We start from the raw sequence: 26,764 nt of genomic DNA on the forward strand, positions 1-26,764 counted from the left end.
TGTTGTTGATTTTAATTCCTTAGTAGTTCCCCTGTCTATGCCGTTGTTTGCTCACTACTCCCTTCCCCCACCTCCTCCTTCCCCTAAGTCCCTCTGGATGTCCTGGTTCCATTGGTTTCTCCTTGGGTTTGTTTCCCATGCCTACGTTATATAGGTAGGCCACCAACAAAAGATTGAATTAAAAAAAAAGAAGTATATATATATATTTTTTTAAAAACCCTAGAAATAAATCCCCTGAAAAAGCATAGTAATTCCAGGACTGTCCACTGAACTTTATGACTATCTCCCCAGTGGTCCTGGGGGGGTTCTGGGAACTGTCCCTCCTAGCTTAAATTCTATGGGGCTCCTTAGGGGCTTTGTGGCTTGGCTTGGCTCCCATTACTAATCATTGTGTTCTTGAATGGCATTATTTTAACAGCAAAGTGAATGTTGATGTTCTTTAAGATTTTTCTAAGCCTTAATTTTCTCTTAGTTATTTGAAGACTAGACACTCAAAATGGTGGCTGCCATCTTGCTGGGTTTGGAGTTCCTGTGCTTTATTTCTTCTACCATTAGACAGTCTTCCTCCAGGCTCTGAAGATTCAGGCTTACAGAGCCACAACCATGGGCAGTTCTTTCGGGGTGTGGGGTGTGGTGGCTATGCCTGTGGGTCTCTATCACCTGGCCTCTAACAAATTAGCTGAGAAACTTTAGAGAGAAGAAGGCATGGATTATCATCCAGTGAATACAAGAAGAAAGGAAAAAGGATTTTTATTTTCCAGGCACTCATAATGGTTATTTTTATACACGGGCAAGGACATAAAGAAAAATATGATATGCTTCCAAGCTGCTTGATGCTAGCTACTGTTGTCCCGCTCAGCTAAGTTTACCACTCTGGCTTTGACTATGAAGAGAGAAAGCATCAATAACATCCATATAATCCTATGTCATCTAAAATATTATAAGACAAATATCACTTGTCTGTCAGTTTTGTCATCCTGTGGTGGCTTGTGTGTTGCTGTCATGCTGGAAGCTTTGTCACTGGTATTTCAAATACCAGCAGGGTCACAAAAAGTGACAGATTTCAGGGAAACTTCCAGACTAAGAACAGACATGAAGAAAGAATAGGCTGTCTACTTCAGAGGAATTAGACACAGAACCCTTATAGACAGCAGAAAAACATTGATACTGAATTAGATACGAAAAACCTCAGGTATAGTACCAGAACATTGTCAGAGATAGTACCAGAAAACCATCCTCTTAGGTCAGAGGGCACTCAAAATAGGACTTAGGAAGAGCTAACTTCTCAAAGTAGAGTCAACCATAATGGTACAAGTGGATTAAAATCTTCAGGACTCTCATCTGTTGATGGTGCAGGACTCAAAATGAGAAGCAGCAGCAACATACATCTATTCATATTTGGAACTTGGAAGATTGGAAACTTCCAAAAATGAAATGGAACACATGAATATCAACGTCCTAGGTCCTAGGCATTAGTCATCTGACTGGTATTGGCGTTTTTGAATCAGAAAATAATTTACTATGTTGGGCACAACAGATTATAAAGGAGTGGCATTGCATCCCTTATCTGAAAGGATATTGCAAGATCCACCTTGAAGCACAATGCAGCCTGTGGTAAGATAATATGTATCCACTTACAAGGAAATCCAGTCAATACAACTATAATCAAATTTATGCACCAACTACTAAAGCTAGTGATCAAGAAACTGAAGCATTTCACCTATGTCTTTAGTTTGAAATAGATCATACAATCAAGATGCATTGATAATTATTATCTATTAGAATGCAAAAATTGGAAACAAAGATGAAAGAATAGTGGTTGGAAAATATGGTCATGATGATTGAAATGGAGGTTGGAGGTCACACTATAGACTTAGGCAAAACCAATGATTTCTTCATCACAAATAGCTATTTTCAACAACACAAAAGGTGACTATACACATTGAGGTAGTCAGTTTATTGTGCCAACCTGGTCGAAAACACATGTGGGGTTAATTGAAGGGCGGAGGGATAAATGGCTCGGTGAGCCTCGCCTTTCAAGAGTTCTCGGGTCTCTTGCTTTGTGATGGTCAGACCAGGGTGCAGCTGCCTTAGCCAGTTCCCTCCTTCAGCTGGCAAGGCTCACTTCCTGTGAGACATCCCTGAGGAGAAGCCGCATGGACCTACCCCGATGCAACCCTGGTTGCTGGAGCAGCCATGTAGAGACCCCTGTCAGCACGGAGATGCTTACACGTTCACTGACTCAGCTTTCCTCCTGCTGTCAGTGTCATTGCGTGTGTTTTGTGAGATGGAGGAGGACTTTGTGGATGGGTGTCGGACATATGGGCTAATATTGGACGTGTGGGCTTGGGCAACCTGAAGTATGAAGTCACACTAGAGGCTCTGTTTGGAAGTGCGTTTGCAGGCATGCGCACACGCATGGCTGGGTGGCTATGTAAGAAAGGATACGGAGGGTTCCCATGTAGAAACCCTCTTCTCTTTCTGTGATCCACCTCTTACTCCCCTGATGCGCAGTTCAGAGTCCACAGAGATTCATTAACCCTTCGATTTAATGACAACTTGGGATCTCACGGTAGGTCTGAAGGTCTGATGGCTTCCTTATTTGGGACAACCAAATCAAATCTGAAATCATCAAACTGAAATGAAAGAGGAAGCTCATGATTTTTCTTTGTTCATCTTTAGGGTAATGCTGGCTATCCTGGACTTGCCGGAGCCCCAGGGGACCGAGGCCCACCAGGACAAATGGTAGCATTTGTCTTTCTATTTTGGTTTTCAACCTTCATGTAAAATACAAAGGCTTTGATAAGAAGTATCTCCAAATATAAATGAACATTTGAGGCATACAAGAGGATCTACATTGGGATTAGACCAAATTGACTTTAGATAGCATTTTTATTATATATATATGATCATGAGGAATCTAAATACACAAAACTCACTAGAGAGCTGGTTTAGCAAAATACACAAGACCCAAAGAAAGCAATTAAGCAAAAAACTAGTAAAAGATACTAACAAAATGTGACATTTATATATTCTTTCTGAACTTACCATGTTTCACGTTCACTTAATGTATTTTTTAAATGACCTAAAAGGTCACTTGATATGCCAGGAAAGATTCCAACACTAATATTGGTCTGTCCCATGCCTTGTCCCAGAAGGCTAAGCTGTCATCTGTCAAGGGGGGGGGGGGTGCACAGTGATTTGGCTATGAGGTGGGCCTGGTGGCTTTATTGTCATCCAGGGTTTGCAGAGATGCACAACAAAGTCATAGAATCAAAAACCTTAGCAACAGAAGGAAACGCTATACCCATTTTTATAGATGAGAAGACAAAGACTGAGAAAATTATAATGACCTGCTTGAAGTCTTGTTTTGCCTCTCAGTAGAGTCTGAAGTACTAAAAAGCAAAACCATCACTTTCATGACGAAGCTATGGTCTTTTTAATTAACTCATATGTGTGTGAAACTTGAACAATGGGAAAAAGTCAAATGAGAATTGACACATTTGAACTGTGGCGTTGGTGAGGAATACGAAAAATACCTTGCATTGCCAGAAGGACCAATAGCTCTGTCCTGGATGAAGGTGTAGTCTGAATAATCCGTGCAAGCAAGGATGGTGAGACCTCATCTTGTGTATTTGGAACACACTGTTCAGAAAGACCAAGCGCTAGCAAAAGACGTCACGTTTGGTTAGGTGATTGGTGAACAAAAGTGAGGGAAACACTCCCTGAGATAGATTGACTGAATGACTCCAACAATGGACTCAAAGCTCTGTGAGATTTTGAGGATTGCTGAAGGACTTGGCAGGATTTCACTCTGCTGAACATGTGGTTTCCACGAGTCAGGGTCAACCTGATGAAAGCTAGCAGTAATAGAAGCTACATAAGGACAAAGGTCTTTAGAGTCCCATCATGGCTGGAGCCCGGCAGCCCCGACCTGAAGGCAGAGACCAGGAGCGGAGAATGGAAGGGATGGAGGAGGGTTTGAGGTATATTTTACACCTGTCTCCAAATAGTTGTGGGATGTTGAGTGGCCTTTTCCTGGATTTGAACCTAAATTGTGAATTAAGAGTTTGTATTATTTTCCCGAGTTTCCTGGACTTGGACGTCTGGAGCACAACTTGGCCCTTCAGCCTCCACCCTCAAGGAGTTAGATAGAACTCCAGGGCTAAGCAGGAAGAACAGAAAGTGGTTTATGTACTGTGGTGAGCTGTCCCAGAGCCTTTTCCTACCTCTGGAGAAGAATGTTTTGGGTCTTACAATTGCATTTTAATTCTGAATCTCTGTTTTTCTCCAGGGTGTCAAGGGCCCCAAAGGCTTGGTGGACATGACGGTAGGTGAAGATTCCAGTTTTAAGTTTCATTCAGAACACGCAGGTTCCCACTTTTACAAACTAGAAAGATGCATATCTTAGAAGATTCTTCTTTTAGTATCATAAGTTTACATACTTTGCTCTTCAATTTCATAGCTAAATAAAACGAGAGCGAGTAGAATACTAGTTCAAAACCAGAAAAGAATTTGGATGTTTGAAAGAAATGCTGGTTTGCCGTGAAAGGAAGGCTGTTGAGGTTACTGTCTTTGTGCAATATGCATTTTGATAAAGCTCCACAATTGCCTATCAAGTATTGATAAACAAGACATGGTATAGTACAGGTTTTTGTGTCCCGTGGCACCTCCAGAAAATAATTTTGAGGATTTTTCATCTCCCGAGTTCAAAAATACTTTTGGGGGTGGGTTCTGGGTGTTGGTGGCCCTTGAATAATAGGAAGTGGGGGAGCCAAGAGGAGAGAGAGCAGAAGGATCCATGGTAAGGAGCAGAATCTCCAGGGGAAATGTGGGGAGCACCTGACTTGGAAGCTATTTAAGGAAGTATTACTAGAGTTGCTAATACAGAGAGCCAAGAACTGATAGCAATTCCCGATTCTTACCTGGATCTAAGCATCTTCAAGTCAGGTCTGATTCTATTCGTTTGTAGGCTAAAACTAAACAAACAAAAAAAAAAGAAAAAAGAAAATGCTTGCTTCTTATCTACCTGTGGCCAATACTGTGAGAAATATTGTATGTAAAATATTGTATGTTTTAATATGCCTACTGGATCCCAAAAATAGAACGGCTGGATCATTTCATCGACTCGTCCCAATTTTCAGGCTGTAGTTAAATTTGCGTTGTAGTTAAAAGCTTCCGATTAGCATTGATGACCTCTATATGGCGTTGGGAAGTCATCAGGGTGAGGAGACCTAGGCTATGCTCTCAATGAAACACTTTCCCATTTCCTCTGTTTTTCCAACAGCCTTGTGAAATTGTAAATCTCACACGAGAAAACTGCCGTAAGTTGTTTGGAAAGGCCCACAAGGAGTCAGTGGTGGGAGTGGGGATGGATGATGGGCAGGGGCACAAGTTCTCTGTGGATTTGGCTGAGGTTTGGGAGGTGCCATTGTCTATGGTGAAAGAGTCTTCTGAGTCAACCTGCTTCACGCAGCCATCCCTTCAGGTAAGTAATCATTTCCAATGAGGTTTCAGAAATGATGTGGTGGAAAAACTAGCCATCTCAATAGTGAAGAAAGATCCCACTGTAGAATACAGTGATATGCAAAGATAATTGCATATCTGCATATCTGTGTCTCGGTGGTTCTGATCATAAAAAGCTTTGTTCTTTTTATTTCATCCATTTAAATAAGAGGGATCCATGGGCGGTCGCACTCCAACAAGAAATCTTGTCCTATTTTATTTATATTCATTTTAAAAATAGACTTAGGAATCATCAAATCTTAAGTAATATTTCATCACATTTCCAGGCTATGATTTATTTCTGGTCTTGACTGTTTCCCAGAATGTTAGCACTTTCTTTCACTTACTGGCATGAAACATGTAAAAAACATTTCATTGGCAAGTAGCTTATTTTGTTAACTTAATCTTTGCTCACAATTGTCTCGCCTTCTTCTTTCTTTCATGCTCTGTGTCTTCACCTGTGGTGGTTGCTCGAGGAGATTCTGTAATATATATTCTCTAAAATTATGAAAAGTAATAACAGTTTGACCACAAAAGAAAGAAGTGTCAAGGTTGAACATATATGTGTTTTTAACATTCAAACCCTTTTATGTTGAGGGACAGAGAAGTAAACAGAACTTTTGGCAAAAACGGTATAAGCAAGTAACCCAAGCAAAGGACCCAACTTTCTTAACTCTCTTGTGCTGAAATGCATAAAATGATTTTCATCTATATATGCAGACAGGAGAAAGATGGGCCTTTCTATGCCCACACAGACATACAGTCCTAGAAACTCACAGGGGGAGTTCTACTCTGTCCTATTGGGTCACAATGAGCCAGCATCGACTGCATCACCTGGACGGCAGCAAGTTTGGCTTTTGGTTCTACATGTGTAGACACTTTATAATGATTTAACTGCTTTTAGATTGAAAATGGCAAAAGACATACACAATGTATTCAGGAGGGAAAAATACAAAGAACAATAAACTTGAGAAATTCTTCAGCTTCACAAGACGTTAAGGAATAGAAATTAAAACAATGAGATAGTCCGTTTGTTTCTCAAACTGGAAAAGTTCCCCCATACTTTGCTTTTCTCTTCTTTAAAAAATTATTGTGACAAATGTATGTACATGTATATAGAGAGAATATTTTCCATTTTACTTGCACTTAATTTTAGCCCCAATCGAACAACAATTAGTTCTTATGACATGGCCCTATTCAGTAATCACACTCATGAAGAGATCACTGCAGATATGGTGCTATAGCAAAGTGTGGTGAAAAAACCAGATGGTACGCAGCTATCAGGGGAGAAAAAAAGCATCTGGGATCCTACAGGCTCGTCTTCAAACCAGCAGCCATCTAAGTGAGGCATCAATTGAGTCCCCATGAAAGAAGCACATCAGCCTGTGTGATCCAAGGATTGCAAAGAATAAAATCCAAATCTGGAGAAGGGAATGGTATTAGAGCTTAAATTGTGAACACTCCATTTGTAGAAGGCTATAGATGACAGTGGAAACCCAAAATCCATTTTCAGAGTCTCCAAGTGGATTAAGGCACCAGTAAATCACCTCTGACCATAGTCAGGGGTATGAAGAGCCTTGCTCTCAGACAGAGAGCATTTTAAAATTAATTAATTAATTAATTAAAATCATTTCATTGGGGGCTCATACAATTCTTATCACAATCTATCCATCCATTGTGTCAAGCACATATGTACATTTGTTGCCATCATCATTCTCAAAACATTTGCCTTCTACTTGAACCCTTAATATCAGCTGCTCATTTTCCCCCTCCCTCCCCACTCCCCACTCCCTCATAAACCCTTCATAATTCATAAATTTATTATCATTTTGTAATATGTTATACTATCTGACATCTCCCCCACCCTCTTCTCTGCTGTCCACTCCCCAGGGAGGAGGCTATAGTAGATTCTTGTAATCGGTTCCCCCTTTCTATCCCATATTCTCTCCAACCTCCAGCCATCACCACTCTCACCACTGGTCTTGAAGGAGTCATCTGTCCTGGATTCCCTGTGTTTCCAGTTGCTATCTATACCAATGTACATCCTCTGGTCTAGCCAGATTTGTAAGGTAGAATTGGGATCATGATAGTGGAGCGGGGGGAGAAGCATTTAAGAACTAGAGGAAAGTTATATGTTTCATCGTTGCTACCCTGCACCCTGACTGACTCATCTCCCTATAACCCTTCAGTAAGGGAGTGTCCAGTTGCCTACCAATGGGCTTTGAGTCTTCACTCTTCACTCACCTACATTTACAATGATATGAGTTTTTGTTCTTTGATGCTTAATATCTGTTCCCTTCGACAGCTCGTGGTCACATAGGCTGGTGTGCTTCTTCCATGTGGGCTTTGTTGCTTCTCAGCTAGATGGCCACTTGTTTATCTTCAAGCCTTTAAGACCCTGGATGCTATCTTTTGATAGTCGGGCGCCATACGCTTTCTTCACCACATTTTCTTATGCACCCATTTGTCTTTAGCGATTATGTCGAGAAGGTGTGCATCCTGGAATGCCAATTTAATAGAACAACGTGTTCTTACCTTAAGTACTTGAGTGGAGGTCCAATGTCCATCTGCAGAGAGCATTTTGAAGTCAGTTATGACAGGTGTAGTTAGATTAGAATGTAATACCTTATCATATGCTCTCCCTCTCTTTAGGAGCCCTGGTAGCACAGTGGTTAGGAGTTGGGCTGGCAACTGTAAAGTCAGCATTTTGAAACCACTAGCTGTTCCGCCAGAGAAAGATGAGGCTTCCTACTCCCATACAGAGTTACTGTCTTGGACACTCACAGGAGCAGTTCTACTCTGTCCTATATGGTCACTGTGAGTCAGAATTCACTTGGTGGCAGTGAGGTGTTTATTTATTTATTTATTACCCATTTTAAAGCCGTTTCAGTTTTTAATATTTTCTGCTTTCCTTCCAATTTAGATTTTTCTATATTTTGTCCAATCACTGTTGTTTGTTAGTTTGTTTGCTTCCTGTTTGTGTTTTGTGTGCTTTTCTGTATATGGAATCCAGGATAGATAAACCTATAGCAACGGTCACTAGACTGATAATTACCTACGGGCATGCAGGGGAGGTTGGGAAATGGGGAGCTGACAACAAAGAGTACAGAAGAAAATGTTGTGTAATTGATTTTGGTGTACTTTTTATGAAAACATTACTTTTGTAGACATATATACCAGTTTATAGCTACTATAAGTACTAGATAGATAAGGTTAGATATACGTGTCTATTAGGTGAAAACAACTCAATGTATCAGACTTAAGCTTAGTGAGTGTGAATTAACCCTGAAATAACAATGATGTCAAAGTGTAGAAGTAGCCGTCAAGGGCTGATAGGGACTCTGCCATGTTAGGAATTCAGGTTCCTTCTAAGTTCTTGCTTTGCCATTGAGAAGAGGGTGCTCCTCCTCCTGGACACCCCGTGGTCCAAATGGTTGCCGAAGTTTCCATTGTCATGTCCACATTTCACACAGCAGGAAGGGATGCCACTTGGGAGTTGTACTACCATCTCTCTTATTCAGAGGGACCAACTTAGTACAAGTTACTTCGAAGTGTAGTCGGTCATTTGTTAGGCAGTCACATGCTCAGTCAGAAGCATGTACATTCTACTAAAGAAAGAATGAAAAATCGAGATGAGAACAACCAGCGTTCTCTGCCATACTCAAGCAAGAATCTGAGAAGGTTACCGCTGGAGTCTCTCACAGGAAATAGTTCATTAGACTGACGTATTCACAGGGAAAAGAAGCCACTGTCTAAGTAAACTAACTATGCTTTTATTTTCTCTCCCAAATCTTTTCCCTTCCAGCTTGCTCAACAGGTAAATAATACTCCTCATTCACTTAAACCTTCATGCTTAGAGGCTCTCCAGAAATTCCTAAATCTTGTGTATCCATTGTGTCAAGGTGGTTCCAAGTGCCCAGCCTTCCCAACGGAGGTGGTCTTTGCCTTGGACATGTCCAATGATGTCTCCCAGCTGGATTTCGAAAGGATGAGAGACATTCTATTATCTCTGTTGATGAAGATGGAAATAAGTGAGAGTACCTGCCCCACGGGTGCCCGAGTGACCATCATTTCATACAGTGCCAGGACAAATTACCTGCTTCGCTTCTTAGACTATAAGGGGAAGATTGCACTCTTGAAGGCTGTGAAGGAAATCCCCCTGGTACGGTCATCTGGCCAACGGAACCTTGGGGCCACCATGCAGTTCGTGGGAAGACATGTATTCAAACGTGTGCGCTCTGGCCTTCTTGTGAGGAAGCTGGCTGTATTCTTCGAGGCAGGCTGGACCTATGACAGAACGTCTGTTAGCACAGCCACACTGGAGCTCAGTGCACTGGACATCATCCCTGCGGTCATCACCTTTACGAAGGAGCACAACCTGCCAGACGCCCTGCTGGTAAGTTGTGTGATGGAGGTTGGGGGCAATCCTGGTTAGGCTGTTGGGAAATTAGCATCTACTTTTGACCCTTTGTTCCCTGGTGGTGCAAATGGTCAACACCCTCAGCTTCTAACCAAGATGTTGGAGGTTTGAGTCTATAGCTCAGATGGAAATATTGGTGATACAGGTCTGAATAATCAGCCATTGAAAACTCCACAGAGTACATGCCACTCTCATCCACGTGGGGTTGCCATAAGTCAGGCTGTACTTGACAGTGACCGATGTTTAAAAATGACCCCTTCATCAAGGAACACATGGGGAAGGAGAGCTGTTTAGGGGAAGAATTCGTCAGACGTTGATTGCATACATGGAGACAAGCTTGGGATCTGAAGGACCACCTCCCCCCTGCAACAATTAGCATGATTGTTGTTGTCATCAGGTTCTCTCCGGTTGGCTTAGACTCATAGTGTCCCGCTGTGTAATAGAATGAAACATTGCCCAGTTTACTAGGACCACTGACTGGCTTATTCTCTGCTATGTGCTCATGAATATTATTTTATTCTTTTCACCAGTCTATAAGGAAAGTCTGACTGTGACCCTCAGTTTCAGGAAAAGAAATACAGAGGCTTAGTGGGATTAAACTTAGTTAACAGTGAATGTTATTTAGTTTGAGGTAGATTGTGCCCACACTGTCTGCCGTCAGAGTTTCTGCTTAGCCACACTATGCTAAACGGTATGATTGTTTTATCTGTATGAAATTATGTTTTCATAATAATTTTCTCCCTTTGAAAAAAATTGGGATCTAACCTACAGACTTGTTCAATGAAGTGGTCAAAGTGTGCTCATTTTAAGCGTCCAAATGGATGCATTTTTTTCAGTGGTTTAAATATATTTTAAAAAGGTGTTCAAGCATCACTACAATAAATTTTAGTACATTATCTTCACCTTTGTACCCATATTATTGGCTTCCCATGGCTCTTTAATTTCATCTGATAACTCCAACGAACTATTAATTTAGTCATTGTCTCTACAGATTTACCTACCTTAAATTTAATACAGAGACAGTCATGCAAAACCCCCAACAATGACAACAAAATGAAACAGGAAAACCTCAACTAAAAAGCAAGCAGGAAACGTGAAGGGGAAATACACGTGGATTTTCCCCCAACCCTAGACCCGGGAGGTGAATCGACTTGTTGTCAATGCAGACTGCACTGGAATGTGGACGATGGAAGATGCAGTTAGGGTAGCATTTAATGCCTTGTGATCTGATGGCCCTTTTGACCCATACTGAATTTGTTCTCATTTTTAATATTTTCTGCTTTCTTTTCAATTGAGGCTTTTCTCCATTTCACTTTCTTGTTTTCTTTTTAAAATGTTATTCTAGATGTAAAATCCAGGATAGGTAAATATATAGAGACAGTACTGAATTAATGGTTTCTTGGGGGTATGACAGGGGGGATGGGGAACTAATAATGAGTCTAAGAACAAAGAAATGTTCTAAAATTAATTGTAGTGATGGTTGAGAAACTCTTTTTAATATAATTGAAGTGTTGAATTATATGCCAATAAAATAGTTAAAAATTTGAGAATTATATGCCAATAAAATTGTTTAAAAATTTAAATATAAAAGAAGCCTCCTGCCCACTTGCCCATCCCCAACCCCCCAAAAAAGTAGAAGATAGTAGAAACTAGAACAAATTAAAAACGGGTCAAAACAGAAAACAAATGATATGTTAAATTCTAACTTCACTATATCTGCAGTAATCTACTTTCCAGGGCTCAACCTAGGCTGGGTCACATCTCCAGTCAATGGTCGGAAGGAGTTCAATGAGGCTTAATACTCGTGGGGACTCTGCAAATAGATTTTGGGTTTCACTGTCATCCATAGCCTTCTGCAAACCAGGTGCTCAGAATTTAAACTCTCATATAATACCCTCCTCTGACCTAAGACTTTATTATTTATAGTCCTTGGATCTCAGACTGGTGTGTTCCTTCCATTTGGACCTACCATACATCACATTTTGATGGCTTTTTGTTTTAAGATGAGCCTCTAAGACACCAAGTGCAGTTCTATTAGCCGGGCACCAATCTGATTTCTTCACCACACTTTGCTATAACATCCACATCTTCAGTGATCCCTTCATGAGGGCAGGAAGCAAGATCACAGCGTAAGAACTAATTGTCCTTAGATTCGTGATGGCAATTAAGGGAGATCTTAAAGTCCACTTGTGTATGTACTTTATATAGGCTTACCCCTGGTCCACTGTAGAGACAGCGTTATCAGTTTGTTGAGAAATAACTTATCTCCATAAGGCATTTGGTAATTCTCATAATAGTCTCATCAATTTAACCAATGACATTGATTTTAAAGCACTACTGAGAAAAAATAAATATAGATATTTTGGAAAGCTTTTTAAACCAGAAAACACCAGCTGTTCATTTGTACAAATTAAAAACTTCAGTAACCGAGCACTATTTAAGAAAGCAATGAAAGTTAGATACGAGGCAGATGTTTCAATAGGCAAAACAATTTCTGCAAGACGAAGACATGTCACAAAACGCAAAGAAAGCATGGTAGTTTCAAGTTGTGAAGTACTCGGCAACCTCAAAGGTAAGAGATTTGAACTCCACTGACTTCCAGATCCAGGACCTTGCTTCTTCTCACACTTGGGGTGTTTCAGCTTTAAATCCAAAGAAATCCTTCCTGTAATCTGCAATGAGCGTGTTTCAGATAAAAGCCTGGTTCCCCTAGGGAGGTTCCCAATGAATGCATTTCTATAGATGTATAAACTCCTGTGGCTAAGACATGATCCAAGAGATAGGAGATTCCCAGGACTTTTTGTAACGTGTCCTCATGCCCCTTTCCAAACCAGACACTCCCCAGGGAAGCCACTCCTTTGTCTTCATCACCATCAGATCTGGGTCCAATGGGCATGTCCTCCTTTGCTTCTGGTTTCCACTTTGATATATGTTCTCCTTGTCCATTCGTGTGGTGTCTATTAGTCATTTTTTTCTTTTGTGGCTCCGCAGTGTTCCATTCTGCCAGACACTGCTTGGGAAAAGATGAAAAGGAACAAGCTATGTGGGTGGAGATAGATGATGGATCGGGTCAGAAGTCCTCTGTGGATTTGGCAAGAGCACCATGGATTTAGTTAATGGTCTACTCTCCAGATTTATGTTTTTATTTGAGACATTCTCATGGAATATGTGGGATGGTTTACAAGATGAATGGTGATTCTTAAGAGATTCCAGGTTGTTCTTTAATGTGAAATTGAACCGTGTGACACTACCAATGGTCAACTGATGGGACCTTCAGAAGTGGAAGCTGTCATAGTATTCGGCCCAATAGCTAATGGGTTCATCCGTGCCAGACCCTTTTGTTTTCTCTGACGGTAGTGTGTGCAGCGTAAGGGGAGGGGAGGGATTTTGTTGACTCAGCTGTGAGTGTACTTCCAATAACCAATAGTTAAAATGAGGACAGCTTGAAAGCCATCGGTGGGATGGACAGAATATCTTGGAGGTTTAGAAACAATGTTAAAATGCAGAGGGAGAGCTCTTTAAAAAAATCATTTTACTGTGGGCTCATACAACTCTTATCACAATCCATCCATCCATCCACTGTGTCAAGCACATTTGTACATTTGTTTCCCTCATCATTCTCAAAGCATTTGCTTTCTACTTGAGCCTTTGGTATCAGCTCCTCATTTTTTCCCTCCCTCCCCACTTCCTTTTCCCCATGAACCCTTGATAATTTATAAATTATTATAATTTTGTCATATCTTATATCGTCCGACAGATCCCTTCACCCACTTCTCCGCTGTCTGTCCACCAGGGAGGAGGTTATATGTAGATCTTGTAATCTGTTCCCCCTTTCCATCCCACCTTTAGTGGGAGAGCTCTTTGTTTACCTGGACCCTTGCCTAGCAGGACGCTCAAACAGAGATAAGTGGGAGTGGGCAGCTCTCAACCACTCCTTGAAAAAAACTCAAAGAAACTCACTGTTGTTGAATCTGTTCCAATTCATAGTGACCTTACAAGACAGGGTAGAATTGTCCCAGCAGGTTTCTGAGGCTGTACATCTTTACAGTAGTAGACAGCGCCATCTTTCCCCCGTGTGTCACTCAAATGTAACCTTTGAAATGATTGATAAAAGTAGAGCAAGGAGATCCTTGGGTGGCCCAAACAGTTATTGTTCATTGACTAACATAACCCAGTGGTGCAAACCCATCCAGAGGCACCATGGAGGAAAGTCCTGGAGATCTGCCTTTGTAGATTACAGCAAGAGAACCCCACGGAGCAGCTCGATTATATAGACACGTCAGGCCTCCATGAGTCAAAACCGATTCAATAGCAGCAGGACAAGCAGATAACAGTTTAAGTTAGAGTTGTGTGGGGCGTATGTCCTTTTCCCACGCATGGGGAGTCTCTCTGCGTCTCTTCACCTTTCTGGGTCTCATTTTCCTCAGCTCTCGAAGTGTGAGAGGCTTACAGCCAGAGGTGACTTGGGTTTCCTTCCAAGTGTAAGGTTCAAGATATCTCCTTCTCGAGAAAGTCTTTTTCTTACCTTTGAAGAGAGGTATCAAGGTAAAATGACCAGTAACCAGTTGCTTCCGAGTCACTGCTGACTCAAGGCGACCCCTAGTGTGTCTGTGTAGAAGTGGGCTCCATAGGATTTTACGTGCCTGGTTTCTCACAAGGTCACCAAACCTTTTGCTGAGGGATCTCTGGATGGATTCAAACCCACAACCTTCCTGTTAGTAGCAGGACACGTTAACCACTCAGGGGCTTCTGGGATAAAGTTACATCCCAGTTGCCTGTTCAGCAGCACCCCTCTCTGACAGGGAGCTTGCTCTCCTTATTGCTTTGGGTCCCACGCAGAAGGGAGATGATGGTAGGTGAGACGAACTTGCCAGCTTGCATGTACTTGGCCGTAGGTTCTCTCATTTCCCTCTGCTTTCCTTTCCACTTCTTGGACACATTGTTTTGCCCCAGGACACTGGGACACCCCTTTTAAGCCTAACATGTCAGAAAGGATGTTAAATGGCACTGGCAGGATCGAAAGTTACGAATGGCCTCCTTTATGATGACGTTGGCGAGAAGAGAAATCCTAAGCGGTCACCCCCGTTCCAAAGCCTTTCAGAGCAGCAGTATTTCCCGAGTATTCACAGGGTTGCAGCCTTTCCCCTCCGGTCCTCGCACTCTGTCCTCAGGGGGATTGCAGTTCCGGAGCAAGTGCTTGCGGTCTGTCTGTCTTCGGATCGTCTGCCAGAAGACCTCCTTTGGCTCTCTGTGGCGCTTTTGTTTGGCACCTCCGTGCTCTGTGACTTTTCAGAACAACAGCCACGTGCTTCTGCAGGGGAAATGGCTGTTGTGCCCTTGACAATGATTCCACGCACAGATGCCCTAGCTTCTCAGTTCCTTTAAGCTCACGCGGAGGCCCAGTGCACGTGGAGAAGACTTTTCGTGTCCCCCATCGTGTTTTCGCAACCCTGAGTAACCTGCATTGCAGCATTCAGACTAAGTTCATTGGTGACAAACTGCCTCACTGCCTTGGATCTTAAAACTTGACTTCGCTAGCCCACCTTATGTCTTTATCAGAGTTTAAAAAAAACAAACAAACAGAAAAAGGGTTAACAGGAAAGTGCAGTTTTTGGTGCTGGGCTTCAAATTTCATTTTTCTTTATAAAATAGCCTGCCACATGTGCCCTTGAAATACCACCTAGGAAGAAAAGCTCATGTTTATTGATGTAGCACTATTCAAAATATTTCCACTTACTGATTCATTTAATGTTCATAACCACCCAAGGAGTCAAGGACTACGATATGCTCCGTTTACAGAGAATACAGAGACACAGAGAAGTTAAATAATTTGTTCAAGAGCTACACTTCCCCTCATCAACAAGAACTCTGAGCTCAGAAACCAAGTCCAGGAATTCAAAAGCTCCCAGAAGTTCTGAGGGCTGGCCCTATATGAACTCATTAAACCTTTGTAACAGCACGGAGGCAGGCCTATGAGCTAGTCCTGTTTCTACTCTTGTGTGTTGATCTTTGTAAAGAAAAAAAAAAGGAAAATCCAAAGAGTGAAATGTTTCCTATCAATTAAGGCCAACAGGGTGGTGGGAATCCGCTTGAGAATGTGAAAACAAAGCAAAACAAAACCAAGAAGGCTAAGCACATTTTGGGAGGAGCTTTTTATTCAAGAGGGTGTCTGGAAGGCATAGTGGTTGCAATTAAGGCTTGATCCTCAAGGTCAGCAGTTGGAAAACCCACCTGTTCCTCTGGAGAAAGATGGGTCTTTCTACTCCCGTAAACAGTTACAGTCTTAAAACTCACAGGGACAGTTCTTCCTGGTCCTATAAGGTCACTGTGAATCGGCATAGACTTGATGGCAATGAATTTTTTGTTTTAATTTTATAGTAATTTTAGAATTTAGGGAAGTTGCGAGAAGTCATTCATTGTGAAAGAAAGGAAATATTGGGAATCTGGAACATCTCCAGAGAGGCCCTGATGGAGGCTGTGGATACGATACTCTGATGATGAGCCCTCGTGGACTGCTGGGTTCTCCAGTGATTGTCAACTCCCACAGCCAGGATGGAAACCCAGGCACAGAATGAGTTAGATGAAGCTCTAAACCTTACCTTGGTGCATATGTAATCTGACCACATTATTTAGCATGGGAACCTCAATTTTTCTCCTGTAGAATGCGGATTAAATTTACAGGTGTGTTATGAAAAATGAGACAGTGGCTAAGGGGACAGCTGATACCTTCTAAGGGTCTATTTGATGTAGGTCATTGTTATTAGCACTTTCTCGAGTCCTTAGAAATGCTTGGTAATTATTTAGAAAATTAAATGGCCTCTGCTTAATGAGAAGCCCTGGTGATATAGTGGTTATACATTGGGCTGGGAACAGCGTGGTTGGCAGTTCAAAACCACCAGCAGCTCCTTGGGAGAAAGACTGAACTTTTTACTCCTGTAAACAGTCTTGGAAACTCAGAGGGTGTCACAATGAGTCAGTCTTCACTGATGACAGTGGGTTTTTGGTTTTGGTCTGTTTAATGAGCGTGTATGCAGTTTCAGACCCCAAGCGATAGGCTTTCATGACTTATCATTTTAACTCCTCACTACAAATGCTGCTGTCCAGAGACTGACAGCATCAGCATCACCCAGAAGTTTGTGAAAATTGTCAGCTTAGTTCAGGCTTCACCCTAGAGCTAATCAGTCAGAATAAGCCTTCTTAATAAGAGTCTCAGGTGATTTACATACATGTGTACATTTGAGAAGGGTTGCTTTAATCCTCATATCTACATTCCAGATTAGGTAAGTGAAGGTCAAAGGTGGACCCCTTAGTTCTAGAATTTGCACTCTGATCTGAGTAGTTCTCAGGGAACCCCATGTACTCCTAGTTGAACTAACTGTCCGTGTGTTGTTAATCATTCCGTAGCAATTAACAACACAAGAGATAGATTTCTAAAGCTACTCTACCACTCAGCACCCTTCACCCAATGGGGACCCCTGGTGTCTCACGGGAGTTTGGAGGAGCACTTGTTAACCGGCAGAGTCCAAACTGGACTCAAGTTCACGGGGTCAATCACAGGTTACGTGACTACTCCCACCTTCATTCTCTTTGTCCTGCTTTTCTGTGTTCCTCCTTGTTCCCCAGTGTTTGACCTTAACTTGAAGCCAGGTCTTTTCTAACTCTTCCTCCTCAGGGTCCAGTTAACTTTTCCTTCATCCAAGACAAAGCTTCCTCCCTAGCACTTACGGTCCTTGCTTCCCTTTCCTCCCCTCTTTTCAAGCCAACTGCCTCCCTCAATTCAATCCCAGAAAGGAGCATTGCCCTGTGGCCTCTGACAGCTTGGTGCAACAGCTCGAGCATTCTATCTAACCCGCGGGGCTCTCTGAGGACCTCTGGTAGAGCTACTGGGTAGCGTCCAACTGCTAACCACGGTGGTCCTAAACCAGCCCCATTCTGTGGAAGAAAGATGAAGCTGTCTGACCCTGCAAAGATTCGCAAGTTCAGAAATGCGAGGAGTCAGAATCAACGAGATGGTCCTGGGTTTGCTGTTAGTGGGACTCTCGCCATCAGGGATTCACAGGGAGCTCTTTAATGTTGCTCACTGAGTCTTGAAGGGTTGACCTATAACTCTTGAGAACATGCCTTCCTGTCCACTCAACCAAAAGAAGATATTCATGCGAACTCCTACCCTGCACCGCTACTTCCCCAAAGACTCAGGATATGCCTGGTCCTGACAAACCACAGCTGGGGAGCCTGGGATGAAGCTGGGGGAGTCATTGGAGGTGCCAGCTTTTAGGTTTGTGTGTAAGACGCTTTTGAGCTTTCCTTCCTGTCTGGTGTTGATGGGAATCTGTTTTAGGAACCATAAAGCCAATTGACCCTTTTCACCCTGGGGGTCACTCCCACCTTATCTCCTGGTGGGAGCTTTCCCAGGAATCCTCTCCTCTGCCTTTTCAGTGACAAAGGCCACCACTCCAGCAAGGCCAAAGTAATTAGATCATCGTCCTTACTAGCAACCCAGGAGAGGGGGATGTATGTGGAATCAGAGCTTCCCTGGGGACAGCCGCTGGCTTTCTGTGCGCTTATTCCCATGGTTCTTTTTTTAAATTGCCATTTGTAAAGAACAGTCACAATTTCAAACTCGAGTAAAAAGTCTTGTTCCTAAGAAACGCTTGTTTTTAAAGATGCATGTTCTCGAGTTACTCAAATTCAGTTGAATTTGGCCAACTGAGCTGGTCCCCAAAGAAAAGATAACACCGTGTCTTGAACCGGAAGCAACCACAGGCGACTGTTAGGGAAGAGCTGGGTGGCCGTGTTTGACCAGAAAGAAAGCTTCGTGGCAACGACTCCCCCCCCAGACTCACTTACTTAGTTTCTGTAACTGAGGCTCCGACGGTTGGAGGGTATTACCCAAGGTTCCACATTAGAAGGCGCTTAGCTCCTTGAAACACCCGCAAGAAACGCCTGGTGACCTACTCCTGCAACATCAGCCACTGAAAACCCCGTGGAGATCCGATCTGCTCCGACGCACATGGGATTGCCATGTGTCAGACTCCATTGACAGTCACTGGCTGGCTGTTAGAGCTCTCTCAGTTTCTGCATATTTATCTCCTGGCACATGCCCACGGATCTTAATTTGACTCGAGCGGTTCCCAGTAAAGCTGACAATTTGTCATGTCCCTGCCTACACAATTTTCTGCAATCCTCACTGATTAATTGAGGCCGTTTGGTTTGGCCAGTTACCCAAATCTGAGAGCCATGTGGAGTAGATTTCAAAGTTGAATCCCGGCAGCGCCGCATTCTCTCTCCATGTCAGCTTCCCGATCTAGTAAGGCGTTCAGGGTCCAGCTGTGCTTTGTAGCCACACACCGGAGGCACGGACTGGAAGCCTAGAGATGCCATTATCCACTTTGGATGCTCCTCCACCCTGGAATGCCGCTTCCTGCTTCTTGGCCAGTTAAATATCCTGCTAATTTTCTCAAAAGGGCCATGTCAAATGTCATTATCACCAGCAGCTCCCCTCGGCTCCCTTTGGCCCCTGGAAGTAAAATCCCTTCTTCTTAGGTTTCCAAAACACACCACACCACTCCATGTCCCTGGAACGCCGATTGTTCTTCCACTTTAAACGCTTTCAAGTTGTGACCATGTCATCTTCCTGTCACTAGAGGGCTTGCTAAGATTTTTTTATGTTGAAGCTCTCCCGTCAATCAGAGAGCTTTGAATTTGGAACTCAGGAAAGAGTATATATAATTTAAGACTGCTGTTGCATACGCCTGGGGTCCTCAACCTTCCTACTGCCGCGACCCTTTCATACAGGTCCTCTTGTTGTGGTGAGCCCCCCCCAACCATAAAATCATTTTTGTTGCTACTTCATCACTGTCAATTTGCTACTGTTATGAATCGGACAACCCCTGTGAAAGGGTCGTTCGATTCCCCCAAAGGGGGAATCTCAACCCCACAGGTTGAGAACCACTGCCCTATGCAGAGCAAAAGAGGGTGCGTTTTGTCTCTCCTTTCTCAAGACTTAGGAACGAGCCCACGTTTTCCTGTGACATCAGCACCAGCACACATTCAGCTCTTTCGATGTCTTTTCCCAGGAAGCATATTTCTTCGAGTATCTCACGCTGAGGGCAAAGACTGGAGTGTGCTGCAGACCAAACAAAGATAAGCGTGAAGGGCGCTGTAATGAGCATGTTACCCTTGACCTCGGTCCCTCTGAGGGCTAGCATTACATCTTCCTACCCCAGCACCTTGCTACCCGGAGGGTGACCAGAGTCAGCTTGCTGATGGCCACACAGATGATGGAGGAGGCGGGGCTGACCTTCAGTGGGACCCTTCCCTATGGGATTGACAGAATACAGGCAACAGATGGACATGACTGAGCTTAGACGTGTCTTTGGAAACCGCACCTTGAAATCTGGGAGAAATCATTTGAAAGCATTTCTAGTGTCAGCATGTCGAATAAATCCTGAAAATAGTACTAATGGAGGTAGGTTGGTTGCCCCCAAACATCCGTGGTTTAACACACTACGGCAGCGGTTTTCAACCTGTGGGTTCCGACCCCTTTGGGGTCAAATGACCTTTTCACAGGGGTCACCTAATACATCCCGCATATCAGATATTTACATTATGATTCATAGCAGTAGTAAACTTACAGTGATGAAGTAGCAACGAACATAATTTTATGGTTGGGGGTCCCCACCACATGAGGAACTGTATGAAAGGGTCACGGCATTAGGAAGGTGGAGACGACTGCACTAACGGCTTCTTTCCACAGTCTGTCATGAATCAATGCAGGTCCTTGTGTTCATGTGTGTCAGGAGGTGATGCTTTGAGGCCTGTAGCCATTGTAGGACCCAGGCCCCTTCTGTCAGTGGCTCATCATGCTCTAAGGCCTCAAAACCGTCATCTGAATCTTCTACATGTGCCTGGTTGACTAGAGAAAAGAAACCAATGAAGTGTAGTAAATGCACTGGAAATGGTATATAGCACTTCTGAAGACCAATCCCAGTCACATGGTCTCACCTAAGTGCAAGGGAGACCGGGGCATGTGTCCCAGCTGTGTCCCTGGACAGAAGAGAGAATCATTTGTCATGTAACCAGTTTGATACATGATACCTGTTGCCAGATCTATTATTATTTAATATTTTCCTTTTAAACCTTGAAGACAGATATTAACTAAATGTAATTTGAAGTCATTTAAAGGGAGGTGATAAACAGGTCTGCCATTTCCACATGCTGCCCCCTCATTCTTGTCCTCTGCCTGTGACGTGTATTGGCTCTAGACACCAGGAACACTCTGGAGGGCTGTCCCTCACCGTGTTCATCTTTCCACCCAAACAGCACCTGAACTCCGAAGCCACCTCCTTCAAGGTCCTGCCTGTTGGTGGTTCTAGCTCCCGTCACATCACATTTGTATACAGTGGCTGGCCAGTAAAGACACACAGAGTTAACATGGGATGAAGCTTTGCCTCTTCCCTTCCCTCCTACTCCCTCTACCCTCCACTCATGCTGTTGGCTGAGTTTTATACACACAGGGAGTCAGAGGACCCACAACTCATACATCCATTCCAATGGTAGTCCAATTTCCAGGTCAGAACTGGAGGAGAACTAAAGACTGAGAACTGTAACATGTAAAGCCAAAGTATGGATGCATGCATAATTTGACCATTTATCAGAAATCTGTGTGTGTGTGTTTGGACTAGGTGGATGCGACCAACAGACTTCACCTGTTCGTCTGGGAGACGGAGAGGCAGCAGGACGTGGAGCGTGTGGCCCGGTGTGTTCTCTGCTATGGTAAGCTGGCTTAGTTTTGGGATTCTACTTGAGTCACACTAAGGCTCACCACTGCCCCACATGGGCTCAGCGAATGTGGCCAAAGGAAATATACAACTCCAGAAGCTCACTCACTGCATGGAGTCCTTTCTAACTCCCAAGTTGCTGTGAGGTGCCGCCATCGAGTCCATTACAACGGAACGAAACACTGCCTGGTCCAGTGCCATTCTCACCACTGTTGCTATGCTTGAGCCCCTTGTTGCAGGCACAGTTCAGGGCCTTCCATTCATCCCGTTTCCCCTGCCCCGCTACTTAATCAAGCACGATGCCCTGCTCCAGGGACTGGTCTCTCCTGACAGCATGTCCAAAGTAAGTGAGATGACGTCTCTCCACCCATGCCTCGAAGGAGCAGTACTCTGGCCATACTTCTTTCAAGACAGGTTTGTTTGTCCTTCTAGCCGTCCCTGGTACTTTCTGTGTTCTTCTCCAGCTCCACCATTCAATGCATGGATTATTTTTTGGTCTTCCTTATTCCATGTCCTCCTTTCACACATGTCGGAGGCAATTGAAAATACCACGGCTTGGGTCAGGTGCACCTGAGTCCTTAAAGTCATGTCCTTGCTTTTCAAGACACTAAAGAGGTCTTATGCAGCAGATCGAGCTACTGCAGTGTATCTTTTGATCTCTTGACTGTTGCTTCCATGAGCATTTACCGTGGCTCCAAGTGAGACAAAAATCCTTGACAACTTCAGCCTTTCTTTTCTTCGTTTATCATGATGCTACTTATTGGTCCACTTGTTAGGGTTTTGGTCTTTTTGAACATGGAGCCGTAATCCATATGGGAGACTGCAATCCTGGATCTTGATCAGCAAGTGCTTCAAGTCCTCCTCCCCTTCAGCAGACAAGGCTGTGTCATCTGCATTTCGCAGGTTGCTAATAAACCTTCCTCCAATCCTGATGCCTCCCTCTTCTTTATATAGTAATTGCTATTTGTGTAATTCACAAACAGCTCTTCCACCCAGCATCTCCTTTGACAGGCCGCTTCTTTAAACATCAGCTGCTTCTCCTGTTTACCGAGCTCTGACTAATGCGCAGGCATTGGGTCGAACATGTAAATGTCTTAACTATTTTCCTTGAAGCCTCACAAACACCCTCATAAGATAGCTACAACCACTATCAACATATCTCCACCAGAGAGAGAGGAAATGGATACACTGGGAAGTCTAAGTAATTTGCCCAAGGTAGCCTAGTGCAAACCACTTACGTTACCCAGGAAGCTCTGCAATACAGGGTCGATTTTGAATCAGGCAGTCAGCTGCAATATATGACAGACCAGTCCCTGGAGAAGGACATCGTGTTTGGTAGAGAGGCATGGGGGGTGGGGTGGAGGGTGGAAAGAAGACACTTGACAGATGGATTGACACAGTGGCTCCATGGTGGGTGGGGATGATGCAGGACCAGGCAGTGCTTCATTGTGCTGTGCATAGGGTTGGTATGAGCTGGGACCAACTGGACGGTACAGACAATAACATGCATATGTTTCTATACATACATCTATACAGTCCATCTTGGGCATCTGGGTTTAAATTTACAACCTTCGCAGAATCATGCTTTCAAATGCATCACGAAACACAGCGAATTAAAGCGGAAAAGAATGCTAGCGAAATCTGTGCAGCTTTGTCAGCATGCCAAATAAGACCTGACAGAGCATCGAAGGACCGCTGCTTTTGGGAAGTAGTGGTGCGTTGAAACACTACCAGGCTCTGTGCATAAGCCCTGCAGAGGCTGTAGTGGTTAGTTACCTGTGGGGATGATGGAAGGAAGGGCTAAATTTCATCTCATCATTCCTTGATGATAAAAATGGCAGTTTCGTGTGTCCCTAAGGACACTCCCAAGTCCAGCAGGAGTGAGCATTCACCACTTAATACACCATCCATCTACAAACCCCTTTCCATTGAGTGCAAGTAGTCTGTGCACCTAGCAATTGAGGAGGTCTGGGGTCTAGTGGTGAAAACTTTTAAGTGACCGTGTTATTTGAAAGTCTCGATGGGCGTTTATTGACGTTGGCCCTGGGTTTGGCCTCCCACAGCAGGGCCAGGCCGCGTTCCATTGCAGCTGTCCTGATGTCGTCGGCTAGGGAATGCTTTCTGTAAGGACAGGAAAGAGAGGATGGACAGGAAAGAGGAGTGAGCTAACCCCAGCCTGTCTCTGCGCTTCCTCCCCAGACAAGTGCCGACCCCAGGCCGACTGCGAGCGAGGTGTGCCGGGGCCTTTGGCGGTGGACGTGGACGTGGCGTTCTTGGTGGACGGCTCCCAGGGGACCAGCGCAGACGTCTACCGCGCCGCCTTGAACCTGGTGGCCGCCGTGCTGGACGACCTGGAAGTGGCCGCGCAGCCAGCCGTGTCAAGCCACGGGGCGCGCGCGGCCCTGGTGGTGCACACGACGCCTGGCTTCAGGCCCGGTGGGGGCCACCCTCCCGTGACGGAGAGCTTCCACCTGACGTCCCACGGCCACCGGGCTCCCATGCAGCGGCTCGTCCAGGAGGCAGCGGGGCACCCCCCGCAGGGAGCGCCCGCCCTGGGACACGCCCTGGAGTGGACGCTGGAGAAGGTGCTCCTGGCAGCCCCGCTGCCGCGGAGAGCGCGGGTCCTCTACGCCATCGTGGCCGGCGAGACCAGCAGCTGGGATCAGGCGAAGCTGAGGACCTGGTCCCTGGAAGCCAAGTGCAAGGGCGTCGCTCTGTTTGTGTTGGCCTTGGGCCCGGGGGTGGGGCCCCTGGAGCTGGCTGAGCTGGACGGTGTGGCCAGCCCCCCCTCAGAGCAGCATCTGCTGCGCTTGGAGGGGTTCTCCGACCAAGAGGTGGCCTACGCCCGAAGGTTCACACAGGCCTTTTTCAACCTCCTAACTAGTAAGTGGTCCCATCAAACGAGGGGTGACGCCTGGCTGGGCAGAGGAGAGCTTGGCATTTGGGCAGAAGCCCATGGAATCTCCACCCTAAATGAGCTGTGTGTCGCCCCACAGCCTCAGGCGAACACCCACAGGTTCTGAAAAAGCTGCCTTGTCATTGTCTTGTTATCCGTGGCACCGGAGGCCGCTGCCTTCCACAGAACGTGTGGATTTTCTGATGTAGGGACGTGAGAATTAGTCTCTCCTGGTTGCGACTTCTCCATTAGAATACAATTGTGGGGCGACCCTAACGCCCCGATGCTGTACGGATAGTAGATGTAGCAGTTTGTCCTGGGGTGGTGCACCCCATTCCTGTTCTCTGGCGGCGTGCTAACTGCAAGACTGGGGATTTGAGTCCGCTGATGGGTATCTCTCAAGAAAGGCCTAGTTTCCCCATAGGACGCATCAGCCACTGAACCCCCTGCGGAGCACAGTTCTATTCAGCACACCTGGGGGGCCCATGAGGCAGAATTGGTAAGGTTTCTGGAGTCGGTAACACCTGGCTTCTTGGCTTCCACGGTTGAAAGAATCCACCCCGAAGCCTGTCTTGTAATCCAAGTGGGTTCTTATGAAGGATGGGAGACGTTTCAGGTTTTATAGTCTCAGAAGGGTACATCCGATTTCAGGGAAGCGTGCCAAGCCGTGTGGAAGCCTCGTGGAAGTTCACAACTGGGCATGAACGACCACGTGGCAAAGAGCACCCCCATGTGCAGGATGGGGGCCAGAGAGGCTGTGGCACAAGCTGGGACCAGAGAGCAAGAGGGGCGAGGCCCCAAGTAGGCTTGGAGTGGGTGCATGTGGGCCTGCGTGGGGGAGGGAGGCCTCGTCCTCTGACCTGCCACTGGGCAGTGGCAGGGTAAAAGAGCAAGAGCTGCCTTCCCACAGCCAGGATATTTCAAGCCTCTGGCTGGAGAGGAGTGGTTGATGGTATTGGTTGACCCCATTGGCTGGGTTAAGCCCACCTGGGTGAGGTCATGAGCCTGGACCTACTTTGGACCACCCAGATATACCTCCCACCTGGCTTGGGCCTTGAATAGAAGCATGTTCAGTAAGGGGTCTTCTTAGGCATCTAATGGTCGCCTGATTTCCATACAACCGCCTCTGTGTGGACGTTCGCAGCCGTGGGAGGGACAGCCCTCTGTCCCTATATCTAGCTACATAACAGATTCACTCAAAAGCAACTATTTTGGATTTTAAAAGTTGTCACTATTTATCCAGTGGTCTATCCTAGTACATGCCACCCTTTAGAGTGAGCTTGATTCCCTAGGAATCTTGTCATGTCTAGGGGGGGGTGGGGTGGTGATTCTGAATTTCTAATAAGCTCCTGCGTGATGCTGATGCTGCTTGTTCATGAACCTCACTGTAAGAGACGGGGTATAGGATATACTTATTTTAAAGCTGAGGTGCACGTGGCAGTGTATTAGGGAGTAACAGAGAAACGGCAAGAATACAGGGTTTCCCCTACCAGGTTGGCTGGATGAAAGTAACAGTAGAAGGTAAGGGACAAGACGGTGACAGCATTTCCTGGGCACACTGCTTCTCTACTTTCCTGTCCTAGCACCTTCACCTCCAATCACAACTAGTCAAACTGTGGAGCCCAGCCCCACCATCAAACGGGTCCTTAGGAACCGCGTATGTGATTAAGGAGAATAGAAAAGACGGGGGCGCCTCATCCCACTATCAGAGTCAAGAGGAAGAGAGGGAGTGTATATAGTGGTGAGACAAGCAAGCCTTCGGGAGGCACATATTCAGGAGATAGGGCAAAGTGTGAAGCTGAGATAGCCTGAGTTCTTTTAGAAGAACACCGTGAAGAAAGTGTCTGGCAGGCGAGTGGACAATAGTGTCCATCACGCCTTAAGAATACTGAACATCAGCATGGGTTGCTTTCAGAGCTAAGCATCCTCTAACTGTGCACCAGACACACAGCGTTTGTAGGAGGCATCTTATCATTTCGCAGAGGCTAAATGTGAAGAACCTGCTTCCTGGAGAAGAAAGTATCTGGACTTAGCTGTAAGTTCCAGGCAGCCAAGGGACACAGGCCCCAAGCATGACCGGAACACACGGAGCTTGAATGCTTTTAAAGACCGCCATCTCTCAGCCAAGCACTGAGGAGCCACGTGCCTGTGAAAGACAGATTT

At 44.9% G+C, this 26,764-nt stretch overlaps 1 protein-coding gene across 1 annotated transcript in view; it reads left to right on the forward strand.

Moving 5' to 3' along the window:
- LOC142445403 (collagen alpha-4(VI) chain-like) overlaps positions 1-26,764 on the forward strand; it is a 126,338-nt gene that overhangs the window by 88,581 nt on the left and 10,993 nt on the right. Inside the window, exons 29-34 of the mRNA XM_075547203.1 lie at positions 2,683-2,745; positions 4,295-4,330; positions 5,288-5,324; positions 9,408-9,901; positions 21,610-21,700; positions 23,905-24,588. Of these exons, the coding sequence (XP_075403318.1) occupies positions 2,683-2,745; positions 4,295-4,330; positions 5,288-5,324; positions 9,408-9,901; positions 21,610-21,700; positions 23,905-24,588 (1,405 nt within the window). The remainder of the gene's footprint in view (positions 1-2,682; positions 2,746-4,294; positions 4,331-5,287; positions 5,325-9,407; positions 9,902-21,609; positions 21,701-23,904; positions 24,589-26,764) is intronic.

Source organism: Tenrec ecaudatus, chromosome 4, assembly GCF_050624435.1.
Source record: "Tenrec ecaudatus isolate mTenEca1 chromosome 4, mTenEca1.hap1, whole genome shotgun sequence".
Lineage (NCBI taxonomy): Eukaryota > Metazoa > Chordata > Mammalia > Afrosoricida > Tenrecidae > Tenrec > Tenrec ecaudatus.